The sequence below is a fragment of the Salvelinus namaycush genome, chromosome 40 (assembly GCF_016432855.1).
Source record: "Salvelinus namaycush isolate Seneca chromosome 40, SaNama_1.0, whole genome shotgun sequence".
Lineage (NCBI taxonomy): Eukaryota > Metazoa > Chordata > Actinopteri > Salmoniformes > Salmonidae > Salvelinus > Salvelinus namaycush.
The window spans coordinates 17,513,603-17,531,838 of record NC_052346.1 but is presented as its reverse complement, the minus strand read 5'-3'; the positions used below and the strand labels follow the sequence as shown (position 1 = coordinate 17,531,838).

The 18,236-nt window shown below is 41.8% G+C and overlaps 3 protein-coding genes and 1 non-coding gene across 6 annotated transcripts; all 4 read right to left on the bottom strand.

Moving 5' to 3' along the window:
- Nucleotides 1–1,418: 1,418 nt before the first annotated feature.
- Nucleotides 1,419–3,955, bottom strand: LOC120033712 (SOSS complex subunit B2-like). Of its 3 annotated transcripts, XM_038980149.1 has the most exons (5): nucleotides 2,989–3,955; nucleotides 2,826–2,872; nucleotides 2,589–2,680; nucleotides 2,062–2,133; nucleotides 1,419–1,983 (listed from the first exon to the last, which is right to left on the bottom strand). In XM_038980149.1, the coding sequence occupies exons 1-5, from the start codon at nucleotides 3,083–3,085 to the stop codon at nucleotides 1,557–1,559; spliced, it is 735 nt and encodes a 244-aa protein (XP_038836077.1). In that variant the 5' UTR covers nucleotides 3,086–3,955; the 3' UTR covers nucleotides 1,419–1,556. The 3 variants fall into 3 exon arrangements, 2 of the variants coding, with proteins under 2 accessions (XP_038836077.1, XP_038836078.1); XM_038980150.1 differs by having other exon boundaries at nucleotides 1,419–1,790; nucleotides 1,908–1,983; nucleotides 2,589–3,105; XR_005473986.1 differs by having other exon boundaries at nucleotides 1,692–1,790; nucleotides 2,013–2,133; nucleotides 2,589–3,105.
- Nucleotides 3,364–3,445, bottom strand: trnas-cga. The gene has a single exon. It is a non-coding gene; the product is annotated as a tRNA-Ser (tRNA).
- A 1,360-nt stretch (nucleotides 3,956–5,315) lies between the features above and the next one.
- Nucleotides 5,316–10,443, bottom strand: LOC120033514 (mitochondrial pyruvate carrier 2-like). The gene is made up of 5 exons (XM_038979885.1): nucleotides 10,156–10,443; nucleotides 6,727–6,767; nucleotides 6,453–6,537; nucleotides 6,180–6,291; nucleotides 5,316–5,637 (listed from the first exon to the last, which is right to left on the bottom strand). Exons 1-5 carry the CDS (start codon nucleotides 10,253–10,255, stop codon nucleotides 5,580–5,582), a joined length of 396 nt encoding a protein of 131 aa, XP_038835813.1. The 5' UTR covers nucleotides 10,256–10,443; the 3' UTR covers nucleotides 5,316–5,579.
- A 766-nt stretch (nucleotides 10,444–11,209) lies between these two features.
- On the bottom strand, nucleotides 11,210–17,989 carry LOC120033623 (mitochondrial pyruvate carrier 2-like). Its single transcript, XM_038980056.1, has 4 exons — nucleotides 17,765–17,989; nucleotides 16,052–16,092; nucleotides 14,409–14,493; nucleotides 11,210–11,318 (listed from the first exon to the last, which is right to left on the bottom strand). The coding sequence occupies exons 1-4, from the start codon at nucleotides 17,862–17,864 to the stop codon at nucleotides 11,302–11,304; spliced, it is 243 nt and encodes an 80-aa protein (XP_038835984.1). The 5' UTR covers nucleotides 17,865–17,989; the 3' UTR covers nucleotides 11,210–11,301.
- Between the last annotated feature and the right edge of the window lie 247 nt (nucleotides 17,990–18,236).

Sequence of the window (18,236 nt, the reverse complement as noted above, 5' to 3'; positions counted from 1 at the left end):
TCATAGAGAGCTAGTCTCTCACATGACATCTATAGCCTACTGGACTCATAGAGAGCTAGTCTCTCACATGACATTTATAGCCTACTGGACTCATAGAGAGCTAGTCTCTCACATGACATTTATAGCCTACTGGGCTCATAGAGAGCTAGTCTCTCACATGACATTTATAGCCTACTGGACTCATAGAGAGCTAGTCTCTCACATGACTTTTATAGCCTACTGGACTCATAGAGAGCTAGTCTCTCACATGACATTTATAGCCTACTGGGCTCATAGAGAGCTAGTCTCTCACATGACTTTTATAGCCTACTGGGCTCATAGAGAGCTAGTCTCTCACATGACTTTTATAGCCTACTGGGCTCATAGAGAGCTAGTCTCTCACATGACTTTTATAGCCTACTGGGCTCATAGAGAGCTAGTCTCTCACATGACTTTTATAGCCTACTGGACTCATAGAGAGCTAGTCTCTCACATGACATCTATAGCCTACTGGACTCATAGAGAGCTAGTCTCTCACATGACATTTATAGCCTACTGAACTCATAGAGAGCTAGTCTCTCACATGACTTTTATAGCCTACTGGACTCATAGAGAGCTAGTCTCTCACATGACATTTATAGCCTACTGGGCTCATAGAGAGCTAGTCTCTCACATGACTTTTATAGCCTACTGGACTCATAGAGAGCTAGTCTCTCACATGACATCTATAGTCTACTGGGCTCATAGAGAGCTAGTCTCTCACATGACTTTTATAGCCTACTGGACTCATAGAGAGCTAGTCTCTCACATGACTTTTATAGCCTACTGGGCTCATAGAGAGCTAGTCTCTCACATTATGAGCCCAGTAGGCTATAAAAGTAGAGAGCTAGTCTCTCACATGACATCTATAGCCTACTGGACTCATAGAGAGCTAGTCTCTCACATGACATCTATAGCCTACTGGGCTCACAGAGAGCTAGTCTCTCACATGACTTTTATAGCCTACTGGGCTCATAGAGAGCTAGTCTCTCACATGACTTTTATAGCCTACTGGGCTCATAGAGAGCTAGTCTCTCACATGATTTTGTTGGGAGGAGTGACTATGGACTTCCAATGGCTACAATGTAGAAACAGTACAAATGAAGCAAAACCCTTGAATGAGTAGGTCTATCTCTCTTGGATGTGCGTGGTTGGGTGTTGTTCCTCTGTGTGATTTATATGTAAGGACATTTTCTCACATGCATCCTCTAGAATCTGCAGTGTTCCAGAAATATTAACGAGAAAGTCCTCTAACCTGGTCTCACTCTTTTCTGCCTCTTTCCAAGAAACAACTTCTACCTACTGCAAATGAAAGGGGGGCAGGCTATCTGCCGGTATGGACCGTGTTGAAACAGTTCGAGTGAGTTAAAAACTTTACTTCAAACCCCCAAAATCTTTTAGTTATGATTTATTTATTTGAAAGAAATGTGTAACATGTTATCTTCCTTAGAAAATGATGGCCATGTTAACAACAATGATTTAATTAGCTAAATAAAAATACAGTTAGGCCCAAGATACGTGTTGATTTGAAACCAGCATCATTTCCTCTTTAGCCCTTGCCGTGGGTCCCTGCTGTTGCCCATAGGGTCGGTGACAGGACCTCCGTTGCCTTGCCCAGGACCTCCGTTGCCTCGCCCATTCTGCCGTCCTGTGCTCCCATAGGTTGGATTCTGGGAGAGCGGAGAGCATTCATTGGAAGAGTATGTGTGGGTGGGGACTGAGGGGGTGGAGCTTTGCCTGACAGAAGAACTGTTCTGGGACTCAACTTTAGACTGGAGAGAGGAGGATGAGATGAACAGAGAGAAAGGAAGAGGTGATGGGGAGGAGGGGAGATGTAGAAAATAACATGTATAATAAAATGTATAGATCATTCTGGTGTGTGTACTCACCGGCCTGTTGGCCTGGGCCAGTACCTCTGCGTTTGGTTCACTAAAGTTTGGCACCTCAGAGAAGACCATGCAAAAACTACAATACAACACAGATCAATACCTTACCTAAATCTACAACACATTAACATCCAAGCCAACCGTTTGTGTGTCTTACTCTCCTATCTTCTGCAGGTCTCCTCCTCTGCCTGTGTAAAGAGTCAGACAGCCCTTCCACAGGGATGCATAGCTGACGAGAGAGAAACAGACAGACGACAGAGAGAGAGAGAGTGAGACTGAGCTGCACTTCCTAACCTTTTCAAATGTATGACCATATTAGAGACACATATTTCCCTCAGATTACACAGACCCACAAAGAACTCGAAAACAAATCCAACTTTGATAAAGTCCCATATCTATTGGGTGAAATACCACAGTGTGCAATTACAACAGCAAGATAACTGTTGCCACAAGAAAAGAGCAACCAGTGAAGAACAAACACCATTGTAAATACAACCCATACCTTATTTTCCCTTTTTTACTTTAACTATTTGCACATCATTACAACACTGTATATTGACATTAGAATTGACAGAGAGAGAGACAGAACAAAATAAATGACTGTCTGTCTAGATAGATAGATAGATAGATAGATAGATAGATAGATAGATAGATAGATAGATAGATAGATAGATAGATAGATACCCTCGTGTGAGACGGAGGATGTCTCCTGGCTGGATGAGTCCACCCAACTCGTCCCACACAGACAGGGTGATGCACCCACTCTTATCAGCCACCTGACAGGGGAGGGAGGGAGAAAAGGGGAGAGGGAGTAGAATAGAAAAGGATTGTGAAAGAGAGCAATTATCCCACTTTACAGGAGAGAGGTAGAGAAGGTTTGCATGAAGGAGAGAGCGAAAATAATGAGGAAATGATCCCCACCTTGCAGGAGCGAACCTCATGCCCATCCTTTGTTTTAGTTACCCTTCCTTCAGGTGGAGGGAATGAGAGAGTGAACAAAGTTTGCATTCATTCATTCATCACCAAATGAAACACATCATTTAAAAAAAATAAAAAAAACATTTTACTGTCATTCACCACTCACCCATTTCCAACACGATAAAGATTACATTTATATTCTTCAATCCCGACTTTATGTCTTTTATCAAGAATTGATCATCGTTTGGCACATTGGCGAACATATTTGATTAAAGTCACTAAAGCGAGACAAGTAGTGATGGTGGAAATCGTTCAAAGCAGGTTCTAATTAATTTACAGCTGTCAAAATTAGGGAGACGAGAAAAACACATGTTTATCAAGGGGGCGTGTTACGTTCAGAGCTCATTCCCCCATAATAAAGCATAAATTCTCCATATAGCTATTTCGAAATCCAAATAAGCCTATTTAAGCAGAAGTTGGTTTTGTCGATATACTTGCCGTGTTTTCTTTAATACAACTGCAAATACTAAAAGCGAACAATCGTCACGAACAGGATTCGAACCTGTGCGGGGAAACCCCATTGGATTTCGAGTCCAACGCCTTAACCTCTCGGCCACCGTGACTGTGCATATTACTGGTGGTAACAATGATATAGAAACCTTCTTACATATTGGGATATTTGGCTAGGTATTTTATTGAGAAGCTAGTTACGTTAGATAAGTGGTATTGTAAGAGAGCGCTGGTTTTATACTGCATCCTTGCTTTTCTTTGTAGCTATGTATTGTAAATAAACTGAAGGTAAGTCATTTTCTCTTTTCCTGTCCTGCGCTGTAGTTCTCCGAATTGCCACAGGGTGGCGCCTATACACTGCCGACGAGATGGGTGAGGCCAGGGCCACACAGAAATGCACAAAAAAAACAAAATCATAGACCATATCAGACCATAGCTATCTATGTTCAAAAGGTTTATAATGTAATGTTTACAATGTATATTGTAAAATATGACAAACATGTGAATAAAATATAAATGAAGAACAACAAAAGCAATGAAAAGTTAGTCCTTATCAAAACAGCTGAATAACTAATTAATCTGGCCTGTAGGCCTACAAGGTTGTAACATTTTTACTACAGAAAATAAATTATTTTACAGATACAGCTTTCATAAATACATTATTTATTTAAATTACAACAATTATGTAATCCTACAAACAACTGTATTAAATTTGCACATAATACTAAGTAAATATTTAAGGGGCACAAATCTATTACAAATACTGAGAGTTCAAGCCAAAACCAGATATTTCCTTGGTCTTAAAATAATTCTAACACAAAAAAGGAAGGAATGTAAATTCCTACATATTCATTAAGCCTATTAGAATATAGTGCCTGGTTATATAGGGCCTGGTTATATACATATCATAGGAGGCTGCTGAGGGGAGGAACGCTAATATTAATGGCTGGAATTGAATGAATAGAATGTTATCAAACACATGGTAACCATGGAAATTCCATGTATTCCATTCCAGCCATTACTATGAGCCAGCCTTCCCCAATTAAGTTGCAACCAGCCACCTGTGATATGTACTGTATATAAGACCTGTGATATGTACTGTATATAAGACCTGTGATATGTACTGTATATCAGACCTGTGATATGTACTGTATATAAGACCTGTGATATGTACTGTATATAAGACCTGTGATATGTACTGTATATAAGACTTGTGATATGTACTGTATATAAGACCTGTGATATGTACTGTATATAAGACTTGTGATATGTACTGTATATAAGACCTGTGATATGTACTGTATATAAGACTTGTGATATGTACTGTATATAAGACCTGTGATATGTACTGTATATAAGACCTGTGATATGTACTGTATATAAGACCTGTGATATGTACTGTATATAAGACCTGTGATATGTACTGTATATAAGACCTGTGATATGTACTGTATATAAGACCTGTGATATGTACTGTATATAAGACCTGTGATATGTACTGTATATAAGACCTGTGATATGTACTGTATATAAGACCTGTGATATGTACTGTATATAAGACCTGTGATATGTACTGTATATAAGACCTGTGATATGTACTGTATATCAGACCTGTGATATGTACTGTATATAAGACCTGTGATATGTACTGTATATAAGACCTGTGATATGTACTGTATATAAGACTTGTGATATGTACTGTATATAAGACCTGTGATATGTACTGTATATAAGACTTGTGATATGTACTGTATATAAGACCTGTGATATGTACTGTATATAAGACTTGTGATATGTACTGTATATAAGACCTGTGATATGTACTGTATATAAGACTTGTGATATGTACTGTATATAAGACCTGTGATATGTACTGTATATAAGACCTGTGATATGTACTGTATATAAGACCTGTGATATGTACTGTATATAAGACCTGTGATATGTACTGTATATAAGACCTGTGATATGTACTGTATATAAGACCTGTGATATGTACTGTATATAAGACCTGTGATATGTACTGTATATAAGACCTGTGATATGTACTGTATATAAGACCTGTGATATGTACTGTATATAAGACATGTGTTACTGACTGTTGAGGGTTGACTTTACAGACTTTGCCAAAAAATTGATTAAGACATGAATAAATTAAATACGTGTGTGTGTGTGTGTGTGTGTGTGTGTGTGTGTGTGTGTGTGTGTGTGTGTGTGTGTGTGTGTGTGTGTGTGTGCGTGTGCGGGTTATATGATGGGGATCTGGGCCTTCTCGTCCTGTTGCTTCTTTACTTCCTGTTGGTACCTAGAAACACAGAGGGACAGGACAAAACAAAAGTTCAAACAGACTAATCATAGGTCTCAGAGAGCAAAGACAAGTTGGCAGGCATACTATCCTTTACATTCAGGCAAGGACCCTGACAGATCAATTTAGCCCTCTGTTTTTTAAAGTGTAAACAAATGAAAGATAATGACCATGGTTATAGAGTAATTTTTTTTTATATGAACTTAAGTAATCTTGCAAAATACAAGTCTCAGGACCAGTTTGCCAACAAAAAAATGTGTCTGTAAAAAGTTCCAAACTGGTATAGACACCATGTCCAAGGACAATGGACTGTCATAAATTAATCTGTTTTTGACCAAACACACTTTGCCCTGCAAAGCAGTACTGTATATTTATTAACAATGTTATTGTCAGACAATGGCATTGATTGACATACACCCCATCAGAATTTTGTTTTTATTTCCCTTTTTTTCTCCTTATAGGGTTTGATTGAATATGGGCCCACTGCCATGCATGTCAGTTTGCATAGCTCTGTGTCTAACTATGGAGTCTGTCCCACTCACATCCAGATTCTAACAAGTTGGTTGGCTCCTGCCAATCCAAGAAAACCGTTGACAAAAAAGAGACCCCAGTTCTTTGGAATAATGACAAGAGAATATCGGGACCAAATAACACCTGGAAAATAGAGGGGCGACAAGACAGGTAAAGAGACAGGTAAAGAGACAGGTAAAGTTGGAGCATCTGAATGTTTTTCAGCTTCAGGAATTTGTTACTGTTGTATAGTGGATGTAAATGTCAAACATTGTCTTTCCCCACTTTCCCACAATGTCCATTACCTGTAGTCATGAGTACTCCAGACTGAGAGAGACTCAATTTATCAGCTGGCCGTGTCATATCAGCCATGCCAGCCATAACCAGGCCCTGTAGAGAGAGATAAAGAGAGAGAGAGAGAGAGAGAGAGAGAGAGAGAGAGAGAGAGAGAGAGAGAGAGAGAGAGAGAGAGACAGAGAGAGACAGAGAGAGACAGAGAGAGAGAGATACATACATACTTTTAGCTCCATTATAAGCTGTCCAGCACATGAGACACTTGTTAAAGATATCAACTCTTACCCATTTACACACTGGTGCCCAGAAGAAGACTGTCTTTGGGCCTACAAACAGAAACATATCAGTGTTTATTTAGAAAGGTTAGAAATGAAAGTTGAGTACAATTACACAAATTTACAATGATTCATGTGAGAGTTAGTTTTGTGTAAACAGTTGGTTGATAATGCAACAAAGAGATCACACTGCTTGAATCAACATGGTTTCCACATAATTTCAATGAAATGAAGTTGAACCAATGTGGAATAGACGTTGAATTGACGTCTGAGTGGGATATGCCAAAGCAGTTAGGCATGAAAACGTTCCATAAATAGATCAACGTTGTGCAGCATTAAACTGTCCAATCATTTCATTTGTTGTTGAGGAGTGAAATATAAAGATGAAATAGAGAGATAAAGTGAAACTGAAAGTGACTGGAATCAGTATCTTCCTGTGGTTTTAACAACGGTTATTCTCCTGCTCTCTTCTTGCCAATTGAAAACTTGCCAAGGGCTATAATTTACTGAAGAGTGCTAAACATGGTGGTTGAACGTCACTTAGCTTCAGACACATTATCCATTCATAGTCTTCCCTTCTCTTGTCTATTTCACAGCTAGGCTGGTTGTTTTATCAACTATAATAACTTGGTTTTACTTAATTGTTTTGCTTTTAATCTTCGTTATGATTTTAATCTCATCTCTGTATCATTATGCTCCCAAACTATTTTGATATTAATTAACAACATCCCATGAACCAGGAATTGAGAACCACTAATTGGAACAACCTTCTGTCTACCCCCTTCAAGCCACATTAACATACTGTTATAGTTCAGCCCTAGCTCCCCAGGGCTGAGTGACGAGCCCTGTGTACTCCCTCATCAGCATTCAGATTAGCAGCATCAACACGGTTTGTCCTTATTCACCTCTAAGTTAAATTCAGCTACAGACTGACGTCGACGCTATACCAACACTGCTGTAATAAAACTATGTTTGCGCCATTCAAGATAACCTCAATGTCAAGGTTGCACATGGTTTGCTAGTCTAGGACTGACTAGTACTGACCAAGGGTCCCCCATCCAAAGTACATGCACTGCTACTGTAGGTTTCAACTCAGGTTTCAACTCAATCTAAGTTTAGAGCACTCATTCATATGCTAAAGAGCACTAGTTCATATGTATCTATTTATGTTGATACAAATGTTTAATGCTCTTGTTTGTCAGTAAATGATAGCAGTCAGTTTCTCCTTTTTGAAAGTGTCTTTAACATCACTCCAACACCCCTCCCCCCAAAAGTCAATTGCTGTGCCAAATGGTAGATTTTATCCAGAATGAATGGAAGAATTCTTATCCAGAATTATCCATAGGTATACAATGGGTGGCTCTAATCCTGAATGCTGATTGTTTAAAACCGCATTCCAGCCGGCTAAGGGTGCGTTCATAAATTCACTCTGGAGTGCCAGAGGGCGTTGTCAGATTGTCTGTTCGTAAATTCTGAGCGTTTCGCTCTCGGAGCGTTTGGAGCGCACACTGGACGCTCTGGTCGAGGAGTAGGGTTGATCTGAGTGTTCTGACCTCACAACGGCTGTCACGCACCCAAGCTAACTGGCTAAAGTTAGCTAGCTTGCTAGCTACTTCCAGACATAAATGAGAGAACACCTCACTCTGACCATTTTACTCGCCCTAGCAGAGCTGGTTAGGCTGTTTTCATGTTATCTAGAGCGTCGGTGACTGTAACTGTGATGCTGGCAACAATTTAATTACGCTTTTTTTGCCGAGGTTTACTGACACCGGCCATATTCAAAGGGTGTTGAGCCTTGTAAATTCATCAGTTATTCTGCTCTCTGGCACACTCAGACGAGTGCTCTGATATCGGAGTATATAACCAGAGCGAATTTACGAACGCACCCTAAATCTATGATGTTAAAATGCCCATTTACTCTGTTCCATCTGATTGATCAATCCACTGTCTCATCAGCCCAGCCAATCAATGTATAAACATGATCTCCACTGTAAAAATCATCTAGACATTTTCTCACATTTCTTTTAGACTAACATTTCGTTACAGCTGAGATTTGTGTATACACCTTGCTGTCTATCTCTCTGATCTCCAGGTGTCCCATAGTAATGAACGTGTAGGGAGTCGGGACAGACAGGCAGGCAGCGTTTCTCTGCCAATCGAAATCGTGAATCGTCTGGCATCATTTTTATGGATACAAAGAAATGCCAATTGAAAAAAAGTTACAATGAAACAAAGTGCAGCTAGTTTTCATTCTTTCCAGTTTATGTTTGAAGTGATTGTGTTCGCTGTGTTGACTAGCTCCTCTGAACAGTGTCCTGTGACGAGGCACCACATTTTCTATGCCAGGAGAAATCGCGCCTCATTAGCTCATTGTTATGGATGGTTCTAAATAAATGTAACTAGAAAACAGATTAAACAAATGCAAATGCGGTTACTTTGCTGTTATTCTGGCTGCACTTTTTGACGTGACAGTAAATTAGCCGTAGTTGGCTAGCTAGCAAGCAAGGAATAAGAACGTTGCCAGCCAGTATGACAATGGAACATTTAGAACGAAGGACTGGTCGCGTCCATAGATACAGAACTAAAAGACTGAACGACTGGGTCGCGTCTCTGGCAACCGAACCGATAGAACCAACGACCAGCCGGCTTGGGTAGCAACCCTAGATTTGTTTCGGAACTATATCTTGTGGAAGGATGCAACAGTATGTATAAATTAATGAAAATAACGTTTTAATGAAAATGTGTCAATCATTATTTGAATATGTTGATAATCCCTTGAAGCCGGTGTTCGGAGTATATATTGGCACGTTTGCCGGCTCTCGACTTGTTATTTTTAATTAATATATTCATACTATTTCATCCTTCCACAAGATATAGTCCCGACACAAATCTGGGGTTGCTACCCAAGCCGGCTGATTGTCCGTTCTATCCGTTCGGTTGCCAGAGACGCTACCCAGTCAATTTAGTATTTTTGTTCTGTATCTATGCACGCGACCAGTCGTCCGTTGTAAATGTTCGTAAATTCAATCTGGAGTGCCAGAGAGCGTTTAGAGTGCGCTCTGGCCATTCGTAAATTCAGAGCTTTGTCAGATTGTCCGTTTGTAAATTCTGAGCGTTTCGCTCTCGGAGCGTTTAGAGCGCACACTGGACGCTCTGGTCGAGGAGTAGGGTTGATCCGAGTGTTCTGACCTCACAACGGCTGTCAAGCACCCAAGCTAACTGGCTAAAGTTAGCTAGCTGGCTAGCTACTTCCAGACATAAATGAGAGAACACCTCATACTCGCCCTAGCAGAACTGGTTAGGCTGTTTTCATAAGTAGGCACAGACAGCAGGCGTCATTTACATGATACATATTGTCTGTACTGTAAGATGGTGAGAACAGTGGAAGTGATGCAGATTTCTCATGTTGAGGTGAGCCTGATAATAATGATGTTCTTACCTGCTGGATGGTTGTAGAAAGGTCTCAGTTTAGCAGGTAGTTTGAGCTCGATCTTGTTAAGAATCCTGTGGTATGAAACTCTAACTCCCACTAAAGCCATGTCTGGAGACAGGAGTTTTATTTCCTACTTTTGTTGAACTTGGTACCGACAGTTCAAAATAAAGAAATAGTATGTGCTGTATTGTAGATCTAGTACACCCTGTCATTGATTGTCTATACTAACTAGAATACAGAATAGCCTGTATGAACCATTGGCAGAAAGCAGGCTCATCTACCCGTAGTGCCTAATCTATTATGTAGGAGTGTCACCTGAGGGGCGGTACTGAAATATAAACCCCGCCCCAAACCCACTGCCATTGGTAGGGAGAGATAGCCCACACTATGAGCCCACCCCATTTCGTAATTCCTAGAAAACAGGGCCACGCTTAGTTTCCAACCTTCGTCTACATATCCGAGAAGCATGTTTGTTCAATATTACATGTTTCTATATGAACGTTCCAAAACGTTGTGTCGTACTGAATGTAATTGTGGACTGTACATGGCAAAGACACAATGTAAACAATAAACTGAAGAAGCCACATTTATATTTTAACTTAGCTTATGATCAAGTTGGCCATTAATAACCTCATGCACATGAGAAGGGTTTCTTCAAGTCAGGAACAGTTTTGTCCAAAATTGAGAATTTATTTTCAATAAATATATACATACCACAACGTCCTAAAATCAGACAAAGAGGTAAAAGGCTAAAACAAAGTGTTACCGTTGAAAAATACAACATTAACCATCATCAGACTCAAATATTCACCATCTTTAAAGTGTTGTGTGAATTTGTAAATGTTTATGTTTCTTTGCCTAATCTTACCTTTTACTAATATTTTACCATCATCCTCACACAGACCTGCCGTCATCCTCACATCATCACCTCATACTTATTAACAGCATGAATTGTGCTTTGCAGAGGGAGGGGTATTATTGAGTTGGAAGATTCTGTGGTGGTTAAAGTCCTCAAAGATGAAATTGCATTTAATCAAGTTAATCAGATCCACTAGTTAGTTAGTGTCGCTAGTTCTAAATAATCCAACAATGGATGGGCCTCTGCTAACTGCTTTATTTTTAGTTCAGCAACCTCTGCTTCTTGTTGCTTCTTTACTTCCTGTTGGTACCTAGAAACACAGAGGGACAGGGTTGACCTCCGACCTTAACAAACCAAAATAAAGGTTCAAACAGACTAATCATAGGTCTCAGAGTGCAAAGACAAGTTGGCAGGCATGCTATCCTTTACATTCAGGCAAGGACCCTGGCAGACTTTATAAAAGTATCCGTATCTCTGATTTGAAAGTGTAACCAAATGAAAGACAAGTAGTTAAAGAGTAACAGATTGTATGATATGGACTGTAGTCTAGTGATCTCACAGAAATAAATACTACTTTTAGGGCCGGTTAGCTAATTCTGCCAAATGCGCGTTCCAAAGCAGTAGACACCACAGACTTATTTAGTGTTGTATCCATAGAGACAGAACAGGATCTACCTTTATCTCTGTGGTTATATCACTCAGTTGACAGGAAAAACACAAGGGCAGAAGGCTTGGCATATAATGTGCCTGGTTTAAACCACAACAAAGAAGGCAAAGCCCAAGGACAATGTCACTAGCTGTCATAAATGTGTGACCAAGCACACTTTGCCCTTCAGAGCGGTACTGTGTATTTAACAAGCCTGTTGTCAGACAATGACTGACATATGGTACATTGACACATTTTTATGATTTTTCCCCCCTAATATGGTTTGATTGAATAGGGCACAAGTTGGTGTGTAGCTCTGTATCTAACTGTCTGTTCCACTCACATCCAGATTCTAAAGAGTTGGGTGGCTCCTGACGCACCAAGAAAACAGTTGCAACAAAACAGAAACCAATTCTTGGGAATGATGACCAGGGACCATCTGGACCAAATAACACCTGTAAAGTAGTGGAGAGACAGGTAAAGGGACAGGTACAGGGACAGGTAAAGGGACAGGTAAAGTTGGAGCATCTGAATGTTGTTTTTGCTTCAGAAATGTGTTACTGTTGCATAATGCGTATAAAAATCCAATATTTGCTTTTCCTACTTTTTTCATAATTTTGAGGGCTAAGAGTATGTCAGTGTTGTAAGTGGGGGTACCGGCTAGGAGACATTTGACCAGGATCAGGGCTAGTCGGTGTTGTATGTGGGGGTACCGGCTAGGAGACATCTGACCAGGATCAGGGATAATCAGTGTTGCATGTGAGGGTACCGGCTAGGAGACATCTGACCAGGATCAGGGCTAGTCAGTGTTGTATGTGAGGGTACCGGCTAGGAGACATCTGACCAGGATCAGGGCTAGTCAGTGTTGTATGTGGGGGTACCGGCTAGGAGACATCTGACCAGGATCAGGGCTAGTCAGTGTTGTATGTGAGGGTACCGACTAGGAGACATCTGACCAGGATCAAGGCTAGTCAGTGTTGTATGTGAGGGTACCGGCTAGGAGACATCTGACCAGGATCAGGGCTAGTCAGTGTTGTATGTGAGGGTACCGGCTAGGAGACATCTGACCAGGATCAGGGCTAGTCAGTGTTGTATGTGAGGGTACCGACTAGGAGACATCTGACCAGGATCAAGGCTAGTCAGTGTTGTATGTGAGGGTACCGGCTAGGAGACATCTGACCAGGATCAGGGCTAGTCAGTGTTGTATGTGAGGGTACCGGCTAGGAGACATCTGACCAGGATCAGGGCTAGTCAGTGTTGTATGTGAGGGTACCGGCTAGGAGACATCTGACCAGGATCAAGGCTAGTCAGTGTTGTATGTGAGGGTACCGGCTAGGAGACATCTGACCAGGATCAGGGCTAGTCAGTGTTGCATGTGAGGGTACCGGCTAGGAGACATCTGACCAGGATCAGGGCTAGTCAGTGTTGTATGTGAGGGTACCGGCTAGGAGACATCTGACCAGGATCAGGGCTAGTCAGTGTTGTATGTGAGGGTACCGGCTAGGAGACATCTGACCAGGATCAGGGCTAGTCAGTGTTGTATGTGAGAGTACCGGCTAGGAGACATCTGACCAGGATCAGGGCTAGTCAGTGTTGTATTTGAGGGTACCGGCTAGGAGACATCTGACCAGGATCAGGGCTAGTCAGTGTTGTATGTGAGGGTACCGGCTAGGAGACATCTGACCAGGATCAAGGCTAGTCAGTGTTGTATGTGAGGGTACCGGCTAGGAGACATCTGACCAGGATCAGGGCTAGCTCTGGTGAGACTCGGTGGTCGGCCAGCCCAAGCAGGTTATTGTTGGTTCAAGTGATGGTGACCAAAATAAATATTTACATAAAGGAAAATACAAAGGCATGCTCAAAAGATTCCCAGAGTAACACCTGGCTAGCACAGCCCAGCACCTGACCCGGTTGCTGCTGCCACCTAGGGATGGGTTTGGAAGTGGAAAATGGATACCTTAACACAAATCAACAGCTAATGACATCACGTTGTGGAAAACGTCCAGTAGTGGTTTGTAACTAGCCATATCCGAGGACCAAAACACGATATTCATCTCTAATTGAAAATAGTCTGCGATAGAGTAGTCTCAAACAGGCACGGGTCATCTTGTGTAATTTAAGGACAGTGCTATCACACAGGGACATACCATTACAGTCCTTGTTAACAGTCAGTGGGGCTTTTACAAGCAGCAATGGAAAACCCATGATGCAGGGGCAGGTGTGAAAGTGCCATGCCATCATGTCTGAATCCATGCCAGTAATTATATAAGTGAACTGTTCATCTGAAGGGTCATCAAGCTACACACTCTCTCACATGCACTCATGCACACACTCGCACACACACATTCACACACTCGCACACACACATTCACACACTCGCACACACGCATGCACACGCACAGGCACACACACATTCACACACTCGCACACACACATTCACACACTCGCACACACGCATGCACACGCACAAGCACACACACATTCACACACTCGCACACACACATTCACACACTCGCACACACACATTCACACACTCGCACACACACATTCACACACTCGCACACACGCATGCACACGCACAGGCACACACACATTCACACACTCGCACACACACATTCACACACTCGCACACACGCATGCACACGCACAGGCACACACACATTCACACACTCGCACACACACATGCACACGCACACACACACAACACACACAAACACACACTTCCTGTCCTCTCTGTCCTCATTGCTCCATTACCTGTAGTCATGAGTACTCCAGACTGAGAGAGACTCAATTTATCAGCTGGTCGGGTCATATCAGCCAGACCTGCGAAAACAAGACCCTGTAGAAAGAGACAGAGACAGAGACAGAGACAGAGAGAGAGAGAGAGACAGAGAGACAGAGAGACAGAGAGACACAGAGAGAGAGAGAGAGAGAGAGAGAGAGAGAGAGAGAGAGAGAGAGAGAGAGAGAGACAGAGAGGAACAGAGAGAGAGAGAGAGAGAGACAGAGAGAAACAGAGAGCGAGAGAGAGACAGAGAGAGAGACATAGAGAGAGAGAGAAACAGAGAGAGAGAGAGAGCGAAAGAGAGAGAGGGAGACAGAGAGAGAGGGGGGGCCACACAACCATGCATATGTGTACTACATCATAGGACCATTATATAACACATTGTTTGGAGGGTCGGAGAGTGGATCATTAACTGTATGGAATATTAAGATTAGACAGAGGCAGCATACAGGAGCTTATAAAATGTGACTTCATTCTCTAGAAGCGACCTCAATCAGTTCACGTGACAGAAAGGAATTTGTAGACACAGGTCAGGCATTACTAATTAATTATTATTAACTCCCATTTCCACTCTTACATGCAATTGCTTCTTATGAGTTTCTGTATGCTGCCTCTGTGGAGTCTTAATTTCCCGTGTGGCTCAGTTGACAGAGCAGGCCGTTGCAACGCCAGGGTTGTGGGTTCGATTCCCATGAGGGACCAGTACAAAACTGTATGCACTCAGTATAAGAGTGTCTGCTCAATGACCAACATGTTAAACTCTCCGAACCCTCTAAACACTCTCTGAACCCTCTAAACACTCTCCGAACCCTCTAAACACTCTCAGAACTCTCTGAACCCTCTAAACACTCTCTGAACCGTCTAAAAACTCTCCGAGCACTCTAAACACTCTCAGAACTCTCTGAACCCTCTAAACACTCTCTGAACCCTCTAAACACTCTCCGAACCCTCTAAACACTCTAAACACTCTCAGAACCCTCTAAACACTCTCAGAACCCTCTAAACACTCTCAGAACCCTCTAAACACTCTCAGAACCCTCTAAACACTCTCAGAACCCTCTAAACACCCTCAGAACCCTCTAAACACTCTCAGAACTCTCTGAACCCTCTAAAAACTCTCAGAGTACTGTAAACACTCTCAGAACCCTCTAAACACTCTCAGAACTCTCTGAACCCTCTAAACACTCTCAGAACCCTCAAAACACTATCTGAGCCCTCTAAACACTCACCGAACCCTCTAAACACTCTCAGAACCCTCTCAACACTCTCAGAACCCTCAAAACACTATCTGAACCCTCTAAAAACTCTCAGAGCCCTCTAAACACTCACCGAACCCTCTAAACACTCTCTGAACCCTATAAACACTCGCAGAACCCTCAAAACACTTTCTGAACCCTCTAAAAACTATCAGAACCCTCAAAACATTCTCAGAACCCTCAAAACATTCTCTGATCCCTCTAAACACTCCCAGAACCCTCAAAACACTCACAGAACCCTCAAAACACTCTCTGAACCATCTAACAACTCTCAGAACCCTCAAAACACTATTGGAACCCTCTAAAAACTCTCTGAACCCTCTAAACTGCTTCACTGCAAATCTTTTAACACTTACCCATTTACACACTGGTGCCCAGAAGAAAACTGTCTTTGGACCTACAGACGAAATAAAACGTGGTTTAATTATTAAGGTTAATTATTATAAGGTTAGCAATGACAGTTGTGTTGAATACATAACGTTACAGTTATTTATGTGACATTTAGTTTTGTGCAAAAAGTTGGTTGATTCCACAATAAAATTATATGCCAATTGAACCAGTAGGCCTCAGACTTTCTGTGAAGTGACAGAAGTTGTCAAGCATTAAACTTTGCGACCTGCTTCGTTGTAATAAACGTTTTAAGATGAGGCGACATTGAAAGTGACTGGATAAATCCCTTCCTAGATAATTCCACCTGTTGTCATTCTCATGCCCTCAGCTTGTCTCTATCCTTCCACTGCCTGTACTTCAATGCCGGGCCAATTGAAAACTTGCCAAGGGGGATAATTTATTGAAGAGTGCCAGCATGTAGTGGCATGCACGTCATTTAGTTACACGCCTATTGTCCATTCATAGTCTTCCCTTCTCTTGTCTATTTGATAGCTAGGCTGGTTGTTTTATCAACTATAAATTGTTATTAATGTGTTGTGCTTTTACATCTCATACTGACTTCCCTCTGCTTTATCATGGTGCCAACCTATTTTGATATTAACAACATCCCATGAACCAGGAATGGAGAACCCCTGCTTGGAACAACCTTCTGTGTACCACTCTTCTATAGCTCAGAGATCAGCCCTAACTCCTAGGGACGGACTGGGACCAGAAATCGTCCCAAGCATTTCTAACACACAGGCCCATTTTTTCCCTTGAGACCCCAGATATTAGCCAAATAATTATAATTTTGTCAAAACCCACAATTTTGACAGGCCCACCAGGCTAAAGATGGACCAGCCCATCTGGCATTTGCCAGAATTGCCCTATGACCAGTCCGTCTCTGTTATCTCCCCAGGACTGGAAGAAGAGCCCTGTGTACTAGCTCATCAACGTTCAGATAGTTTGCATGTGACAGACAGACTGGGCAGCATCAAGACTGTTTGTCCTCATTAACCTCAAAGTTATAATCAGCTACACACTCCTCCAGTCACATTGAAACAATTCCAACACTACTATAATAAAACTATGTTTGCTCTATTGACGATGACCCCATCACAGAGGTCACTCGTGACCAGGGGTCCATTCACCAACCCCGATATACTGCTACTGTAAGTTTAATCATTCTTTTGTCCATTAAATAATGTACTTCATAAGGGTGAGGTTAGTGACAGTCACAGTCCCACTATATTGAACATCACTCTTATTTACCAAATAGAAGAGTAGAATACATCCAGAGGTGATAATGATACATTATCTTATCTCATTTTCTAAATATTGAGAAAGTGTATTCTGAAGATGGGGAGACTTTTAGACATGAACCAATAGACACCATGAGGAGACATGAACCAATAGACAACATGAGGAGACATGAACCAATAGACAACATGAGGAGACATGAACCAATAGACAACATGAGGAGACATGAACCAATAGACAATATGAGGAGACATGAACCAATAGACAACATGAGGAGACATGAACCAATAGACAACATGAGGAGACATGAACCAATAGACAACATGAGGAGACATGAACCAATAGACAACATGAGGAGACATGAACCAATAGACAACATGAGGAGAGTGATACAGCCAGGTTAGTAGGACCTGATGCTGTAATATTGATAATGTCCTTACCTGCAGGATGGTTGTAAATGGGTCTCAGTTTACCAGGTAGTAGAAGCTCTATCTGGTTAAGAATCCTGTGGTATGAAGCTCTAACTCCCACTAAAGCCATGTCTGGTGACTGTTGAAACTTGGCACCAACAGTTTAGAATCAAAGTTATATGCGACTTGCTTTATTGTACCACCGGTACACCCTGTCGTTGGGCTACTTGAACTGATCAGACAGAATAGATTGTGTGAACCATTAGCTGACAGCAGGCATGGCTATCATCTATGATGCTTACTGGATGGAATCATCTATTATTGGGGAGGGGGGGTTGTACTGAATGTTAACTCCGCCCCACAACCACTGCCATTGGTAGGGAACAGTGAGCCTATCCTAATTCACTTTCCAAGAATTACACACGTGATTGGAAATGGTACAATGTAAAAAATAAACTGAAGCCAGGCCACTGACTCTTGGACACACTTTCAATTGACATGA